General features: G+C 49.6%; 1 protein-coding gene across 1 annotated transcript; it reads right to left on the bottom strand.

Moving 5' to 3' along the window:
* Nucleotides 1-7024: 7024 nt before the first annotated feature.
* Nucleotides 7025-7879, bottom strand: LOC109754557 (FBD-associated F-box protein At1g60410-like). Its single transcript, XM_073497367.1, has one exon. It carries the CDS (start codon nt 7877-7879, stop codon nt 7496-7498), a length of 384 nt encoding a protein of 127 aa, XP_073353468.1. The 3' UTR covers nt 7025-7495.
* Nucleotides 7880-8609: the final 730 nt, after the last annotated feature.

The raw sequence follows: 8609 nt of genomic DNA, 5'->3' as shown, positions 1-8609 counted from the left end.
TCGATCGAGTATGGTGTGCCGTTCGTGAGGGCGCAGAGCCAGCCGGAGCCACATGAGTATTCGTTCTCCCACCACAAGAGGAGGCCGGATGGCGCAACGTCGCTTCCCCGCCATTCTCCACGGTTCCCTTGACGCTCGCCTTGTTTCAACGGCGGAGGTAGGGTTTAAGGTAAGCTTCGCACTAACCTAATCTTCCACCTGCTCATGCTTACAATCAGTGTGAGAGCTAATGAAAATCATGGTTACAATCAGCCTCCGAGTACTACGCCAATCACCCTTAAATAGCTCTGGACCTTTGGGTCAAAGTTGTGACACTGTGTACAAATAAAGAAAAATAGATTGGTGCTTCTTTCAGAAAAGAGTACTCCCTAGAAAACTGCCAATATAAGCTACTAGTATTTGGTTAGAGGATTTGCTGCCGAGAAAGATCCGTCCACAAAGAGCGCCACACATCCCACTGGTGGTGGTGGATGCCAATGCGTGCATGGAGCATGGTTGGTGTCGGTAATTTTTACTTGGCACACCTCGCACTCTGCATATATGCCGGTTCCATCCGTACATTTGTGCAGTTCCACCAAAATTCAGCTGAATAACCCTGTTTGCACAGATAATGAAAAAGTGTGATTACATTATAGTGGCACTAGCTAATGAAACACGCAAAATAAATAGAAGAAAATTTTGCGATAGTATCATAGTATGCCATGCTGCGAGGGCGAGATGGGCCCTGCTACGCCTCATACGGTACGCCATGCCTCATACTGGAAATCTTCCCAAGTCTCCCCGATACACCTTCTGCTAGTGATGAACATCAGTGTACAGCGGTAGTACAAGGAGGGGCCTTGAGACATTCAAATCTCTATTTTTGTGCAGATCAACTAAAATTAAGCACCCCAGTTTGCAGAAACGCTTAAACATTAACAATGGGACTAGTTGATGAAACATACATTAACAAAGAGAAGCACTTTCTTTATCTACATTGGAAATGAAATGATAGAGAGGACACTCGCTCTATTTTAACTGTATTATTACTTCATTTTATCAGCGACACTAGGGTCGAGCAGGTGGCAAACGAGGTGTACCGTGCGTCGCAAGGATGAAGGCCGGGGGTGCTTAGACTAGGATGCTGAAGCTGGCTCTTTCAGTCCCTATCTTCCCCCTGATGTTTCTGTGGTAGCATTTGGGTTGTAGTCCAAACTTGTTCGAGCTCGTGCTGCGTCCCCCTACCTGCCTAGCTTATGTGGTGAACTTGTCTCCTGCTAGTACTCAGTCCGTTCTAGTAGTAGTTGCATAGCTGCCCATTTACGTTGAGATGTTGACGGATAATGGTTCTCTATGGTTGGGTTTCTTTGATGAAATCGGAGGGAACCCCCTCTTTCGATATATATAAAAACAGTGGCACTAGCGGTGCCAAAACATTGCCTCAAGTTAATAGTGCCACTAGATTAAGGTGCAAAATAATAACATTACTGCTTTATCATGGCAGTGCCAAAACAGTAGCACAAGAGCAGGATCAACATGCAGGATCTTTGGCAAACGGTCAGACCAAAAAGGAACATACCTCGTGATGGGAACCATATCTGCAGTCAACACCATCGTAGAAGGGATGACACCAGTCACCAACATGGATGACTCAATTCATGGGACCTTTTGGTGCAGTTCACCTAAAATGAAGCAATGTCCCATGAGCTAGCAGCTTCTTCTTCTTTTTTTAAGAAAAGGGCTCCAGCCCCGGTTCCATTTCCATCAAAAAGCAAAACCCACAGAGCTTCTTCTTCATTAGTTGCAATAAAATTGAGCAACATCAAGGTTGGTCGTGAAGCTCCTGGAATGTTCAACTATAATTTGGATATCATTTGTGCAGTTCAACTAAGATCAAGCGTGAAATGTATATCTCTGTTTGCACAAAAAAGGTGGAAAGGAGGGTGACTAACAAGTGATGAAACATGCATCAAATGAAAAAAGCATGTTCCTTATATGAATGGCAATCGTACAAGGGCAGTAGCAATTTCTAGCAGCATTGCTAGATATTAGTGTGGGCATTAGGATTAACTATGACAACCGTTAAATACGACATTACTTTAATGGTGCCATTGCTTCATTTTACCAGCAACATTACATTAACAGCTGCTACAGAGTCGGTATTTGGGCATGGGAGAGTAGGCGGACCAGGACAATTGCATCTCTAATGAAAAGAAGCAACTTATCTTAATGGGAAATTTAGCAGGACATGAAAAAAAGTGCCATTGATTCATATTACTGGAGGCATTACATTGAAAACAACATTGGTTTAACGTGTCCTTACTTTTAACAGTGCGAATGCTACATTTTACTAGTGGCATTACATAAGAGAGGCTCGGGGCAACAAACATCAGAAGAGGATATCTGGGTTGGTCCCATTTTTGTTCGGTATATAGCCCCCTTATACTGTGTGAGGCTAGCAAATCTAGTGTTGGACTTACTTTGTTGACTTGTCCCCCAGTCCCCACTTTCTTTCCCTTTTCAACCAATAGATCGGGTTTATATTGAGTTTGTACTGTGTTCCCTTTATTTCCCTATTAGACCTAGAGACCAGTTGGATAGCCAGTCTCTGCTACTTTTTGCCCCCATTATTTCCTCTTTCGACCAAGTCCTAGATTCAGGTAACAAATCTTCCCCCACCCCCACCCCATTTCTTCCTTGTTTGAACCAAGTACTACTAGATTCGAGTGCATGAACTAGTTTTACCTCTTAACAGTAAAAAATTAGGTGGTTTTCGAACAGCCGATCGATCCTGTCTATGAGGGGGCCTGAGAAATAGTAAAAGATACAAATGTAGCGACGTGAGGAGCTCGGGAAGTAGAGCAAGGCCGGTTTCGAAGGAAGTTATACCTGAGGGTCGCCGGGATGTCGCTAGGTGGGCGGTGGGAGGCCGGATATTCCCACACTACGGCAGCGAGGAAGAAGGGGTGGGAGGCCCTCCCTCGCCAGCGATGCTTGGGAGAGAACGGCAAGGCACGCTGATCGGGACGCGCCGGCAGTGGGTAAGAGCCGTCGCCGAGGACGACCATGTGAATGTTGCACCTTCTCACCTTCCCCGGCGGAGAGGATCCGGCTGGATCTGTGACCGGCGGTGAGTAGAGAGAGAGTGTGTGGCCACCGCTGTCGTGTTTAGATCTGGAGAGGACGAGACAGTGTGAAGAGAGCAACACTAGCAAGCAAGCGCGGAGGCTCCTGCCTATATAGTGGAGTACTAGTTTTCTTTTGTCTACCGGCCGGAGCCGGCTAGACCTCGGCAATGACTGTCGATAAGTCTTCATGCACGTGCCCCGGAGGCGCAGTTGTCGTCATTTTGATCTGAAGCACCGGATTATAACATATAACACGAAAAAATGCCACATGACAAGAAATCATAACCTCACTGCCCAAAGGAGACAAGATGAATCCCGACGGACAAACTAGACGAGGATCAAAGCTCAAATTAAAGATAAACTCGTAGAAAAGGGGTCCGCCGATAGATGTCCTAATTAACATAGCCGGCTTGACCTAGATGGCAGCCGAGTAGTCTTCATGCATGTGCCCCCAATGACTAGCCCAACTCAGTTGTCCCTGCTTAACCCTCGCAGTGATCCGAACCACATGACACCTAATTTTGCGAGATGACAAGAAACCTTTTTTTATATTTCTCACCAGAACTACAGCCCTGTACAACACAGCCTGCACGATATGTAGACGATAGCCAATCCAGGCGTGTCTACTGGAGTCTGGTCACATGCATGGACGAACTGATCTTCCGTGTCTTGCAGGGATCGTCCAGGTACCAACGTATGTACTCCTACAACACTTCTCTAGTAGTATTATCGCTCGTCTCTCTCTTCTATTAACTCACCCGACTTACGGGGCCAGGGAGTGTGCCTATGGTCGGTTCTCAATTGTGGTCCCACATGTGTGTGCAAACACAATATGACGCGTGTTCCATTCGGAGAGCGGCGTGCCAGACCGACCGTCCGTCTGGGGTGCGACGCGAACGCGACGGACGTGTTGTATACTCCGTACATGTGTACTGTCGTTTTCTTGAGGCTTTGCTCCATGGTGCAATCCATGGATACAAAATTAGTATACTGTACTATTTAAAAGTCGAGGGCGGGGCTTTTCCCGCGCGGTAGGCGGGGCAGTTCCGCCTAGTCGGTTCGACAGAGACGCGAGAAGATGAGGGAGTAGGCTGCTGCAAACATAGGGTTGTGTGATTTGACAGTGAGTTACTGCTCGACAGGTGGGGCCCGGTGATTTGACTTGCCATTATCATTTTAACTGCGGTGCTACGACCTGCGTGATTCTCCCGATTCCTGACCACCTCCATACGGGTGCCTCTCCCGATGCTCCACCATGTAGAGGCTGGCTCTTGCTTGAGAGCCCACTCCTCCACTTTTTCCTTGCCTCTTTCCCCCACATATGCAAAAATGCCATGTAAAGCGGGCTTATAGCCCACTATTGTACTTGATCCTACAGGTGCTAAGCCTACCACATAGGCATAAAGTCTGATGTGGCAAGTTAATTAAGAAGAGAGAGACTAGTTTGGTGACCCCAGGAAGAAACGGTGATAATCGCGTGTACCTAGATGAAGCAAACTTAGCAACAAAAAACTAAGCACCTACGCATTGGGGACTTGAGTTCCTAAGCCATTTAATGCCCATAGCACCTCATCTAAGCACCATTTCATTGGAAGAGGTCACTCCTTGGCAAATGCAATAAATACTACGAAGAAAGAGATAGAGAGAAGTAAACAAAAAATACTCTTATAGCTAACCTTATAGCTAACCTTGTTGTATGAGTGACTAAGTGATGACTATGTATGACATGCCAACATCAGATAGCCTAACACATTGTGTTAAATCTCCAAGGGCGCGACCGAGCGAGCGAGGCGACGGTCGTGGTAGGCGCGACCATGATACGGGCTGCTGGCAGCCCTTGGATCTGAGATCGAACGGTCGCATGCTAAGTTGCTGAAAATTTGCAGAATAACCCTCCAGGATAGGATATTCACCCATAGGTCTAGAATCACGCCATGCAACCGTTCGATCTCAGATCCAAGGGCTCTCGGAAGCCCGTATCATGGGAGAATGGAAAGCTTCATATCACCTGTAATTTTCCCGACGCTTGACATGACATCGAAAGCCATTTAATTGGGCGTCGAGTAGACATGACATCTAATTGGGCCCCCATACACTACAGGAATCAGCTACTTTGCCGTCTGCCGCGGCGGACGGCAAAGGCATGAATGGCGGACGGCAAAGGCCTTTGCCGTCAGCCGTGGACGGCAAAAGGCTCCGGCAAAGTAGGCTACGGTAAAGACCTACTTTGCCATCTGCTTTCGGCGGCTGACGGCAAAGGCGCCTTTGCCGTCTGCCGCGGACGGCAAAGAAGCGGACGGCAAAATGAGTAGTGTTAGTGTCCGTTAGGTGGCTAACGGCAGCCTTTGTCGTCCGCCAGCTGACGGCAAAGGCTGCAGGCTCTTTGCCATCTGTTGGCAGATGGCAAAGAGACCAAATAGGCATTAATTCTGTTTCTTCTTATATCAATTCATTTTCACAGAAAATCAAACACATATATATATATGACCAATATAGCATATCCAACACATATTACCAATACTCATGAACACATATATATCCAACACATGTTACCAATATATAGTCATGAACACATATATATCCAACACATATCCAACAAATATTACAAGGAATGATCTAAAACTAAATATCTATTTTCCTAAAAGACTATCTTATTACTAAGATCTTCTCCGGATCTTCTTCTTTTCTTCCAACCTGCATAACAAAAACACTAAGAAAGAGAGAATGGGTTAGGAGTAGAAATGTAGCATTTCACTTGGTGAAATGCAATGCCCTAGGAGCCAGTACTTGAGATCAAGATAATCAGCCAACCAGACCAAGTCCCAACACATCCAACCACCAGCAGCTTAGAAGAGATAACTATTAAGGAGAGCTACAGAAGACCTCAAGGTATACTTGAGGGATTATGTGCTCAGACAGCCTGGAAGTGCCAGGGCTAGTTCATCACAGCACAGGGATAGTCACATGTAAATTAAGCCTAAGAGAGGGGGGCTCAGACCAGCATCACTGCCCAAATCAGATGTAGTATCTGTCTTATCAGTAGAAAACTAGGAAAGTAACAGCCAAAACCAAGTATAGCATCTGTTCATAGGCTATTAGAAAGAGACAAATTGGAATAGCCAAACCAAGTGGTATCTGTTCATATCAGTATTAGAAGTAAAATAACTAAGAACAAGTGAGTATCTGTTCATGAGTAAAGTAACTGACCAAAGTAACAACTCCAGGATCAACTAAACAGAACAGAGCAGTACAGGAGTATATATACTTCACAAATACACATAGATGGTCACTGACCAAAACCCTGACACAGCAAGAATCCATCACAGAGAGCTCCAATACAAGTTGATGCTCATCTACAGCAGCTAACCACAGCTAATAGAGCCTCACATCCCACAAGATCAAGATCTAGAGCTATGCATTAGAGAGATCAGGAGGGGAGCAAGGAGAAGCTCACCAAAAGGAGTTGTAGCCGAAGTAGGATGCAGCCACACCATCACTATGGTGTGACCAGCATCACAACCAACACCACCACAACAAGCCGGAGCTTGCCAGAGAGCACCACAACGGCGGCACCAGTGAGAGCACGGGCACGAAGGCGCCAACCAGGGGCACCGCAGCACGGAGGCGCCACCCAGGGGCACCACCGCGCCACGGCACATCCAGCACCGCCGGCGACGTGGGCACATCCAGCACCACCGCGCCACGGCACATCCAGCACCGCCGACGACGTGGGCACATCCAGCACCACCGCGCCACGGCACATCCCACAACCACAACCACGGCACATTCAAGTTGTGAAGTGCCATTCATGTGTCACTAACATGTGGTCCAGGGCACTTTTTAGGTATACATCTTTCTGTGGTACCAAGTTAAAAAAAATCTTGGTACTAGTTGGCCCCAGACGCACAGAGGTCAGGTTTCTGAATATAGCAATGAGCTGCTTCGGAGGTTCTGGCTGAATCCAAATCTGCAGCAAGAACATACATGCACAACTGAAACTGGTAGAGAAGACATGGTATGACGATGCAGAAGATTTATATTTAAGTGGTGCGCAGAAATTAAGTATACCATTTGGTACCCAAAACACAGAGTCAGTGTTGACAGGTTCCTGACACCAACACTCGTTGACAGGCATTCGCTGAGCGCGAATGGCTCTTGCCATGCCTTGGCTTTAGAAGCGAGTACTAAACCGCGAAGCTCAGGAACGTAGCCAAAGCGCACTGGAGGGTTATTGAAGAGCCAACATTTGCACTCCACTTGTCTAAGCTTGGGGACAGAGACGAGCTCGATCCGTGTGCACAAAAGGCCGATGAACTCAAGCTCCTGGAGCTCAGAGCACGGCACATCGATCTTGAGCGTGGAGTGCAGATCAAGCAGTCTGCAGAATCTCAAGCTGAGGTGCCTGAGCCTACTGCAAGTGCTAATGAGGTCAGGTGAGGGGAAGACGTGTAGAAGCTGAGGACGAGCACCTTGAGGGCACCACTCTCGCACACTCCCTCGGCGGGAGGCACCCGAGTGAGCAAGGCCCGCGCCGCGCCCGTGAACGCGTCCATGATCTGGAGCGATGTGGCGCCGCGGAAGTGACCGGCGTCGAGGTGCACGAGCGAGAGGTGGCTGGGGAGGTGCCGCCACCGCGTGGAGAGCGCGCCGGCGCAGACCGCCTCACGCAGGTGGAGGCGCTCGAGGATGTCGAGGAGGAGGTGGTCGGGGAGGGCGCTGATTCCGTCCTCGCCGACGTGGCCGGCGTTGCGCTTGGGCGGCGGCGACTCCATGGTCCCGATCGATTGACTGAAACCCTAGCTCGAATCAATGCGCCCCAGGCGGCGGCCTCCTGTTCGAGGTCGCGGCTCCCCCACCTTGTGCCTGCCGCGCGATCCGGTGGCGAGGCCCACCGGGAGGTCGGTGGCGCTGCCCGCGGCATCCCCGGGGCGCCGGTCCCAGGCGACGGAGACGGAGAGCGGGTGCGAGGAGTCCGGGCAGCGGCCCCGCGGGGCCTCGGCGGGCGCCCGGGAGAGGGAGACCACGGCGGCGAGGAACCCGGCGAGGCCGAAGAGGAGGCAGGCCGCGGAGACGGCCGGCGAGGAGAGGAGGCGGCGGAGCGAGGAGCGGCGGGGGCGGCGGTGGGTGCGGATCTGGTGGGCCTCGGGGAGGGGAGAGAGGGAGAGAAGAGATAACGGCGGGGGGGAGAGAGGGAGAGAAGAGATAACGTGCGGTGGGTGTGGATCTGGTTTGCCGTCCGCTGTTTTGTCTCTTTGCCGTCTGCTAGCAGACGGCAAAGTGGGGGTGTTTTTTTTTCGTAAACGGCTCGTTAGTGGGGGGCCACCTCTCTCTTTGCCGTCCGCCAGCTGACGGCAAAGATTCTTTGCCGTCCGCCAGCTGACGGCAAAGAACTGACTGATGGCAAAGGCCTGTTTTGCTGTCTGCCATTTTCTTTGCCGTCTGCTTTTGGGTAGCTGATGGCAAAGACCTTCTTTGCCATCCGCTAGCAGACGGCAAAGAGCT

Source organism: Aegilops tauschii, chromosome 4 (assembly GCF_002575655.3).
Source record: "Aegilops tauschii subsp. strangulata cultivar AL8/78 chromosome 4, Aet v6.0, whole genome shotgun sequence".
Lineage (NCBI taxonomy): Eukaryota > Viridiplantae > Streptophyta > Magnoliopsida > Poales > Poaceae > Aegilops > Aegilops tauschii.
This window is presented reverse-complemented; position numbering and strand designations above follow the sequence as displayed.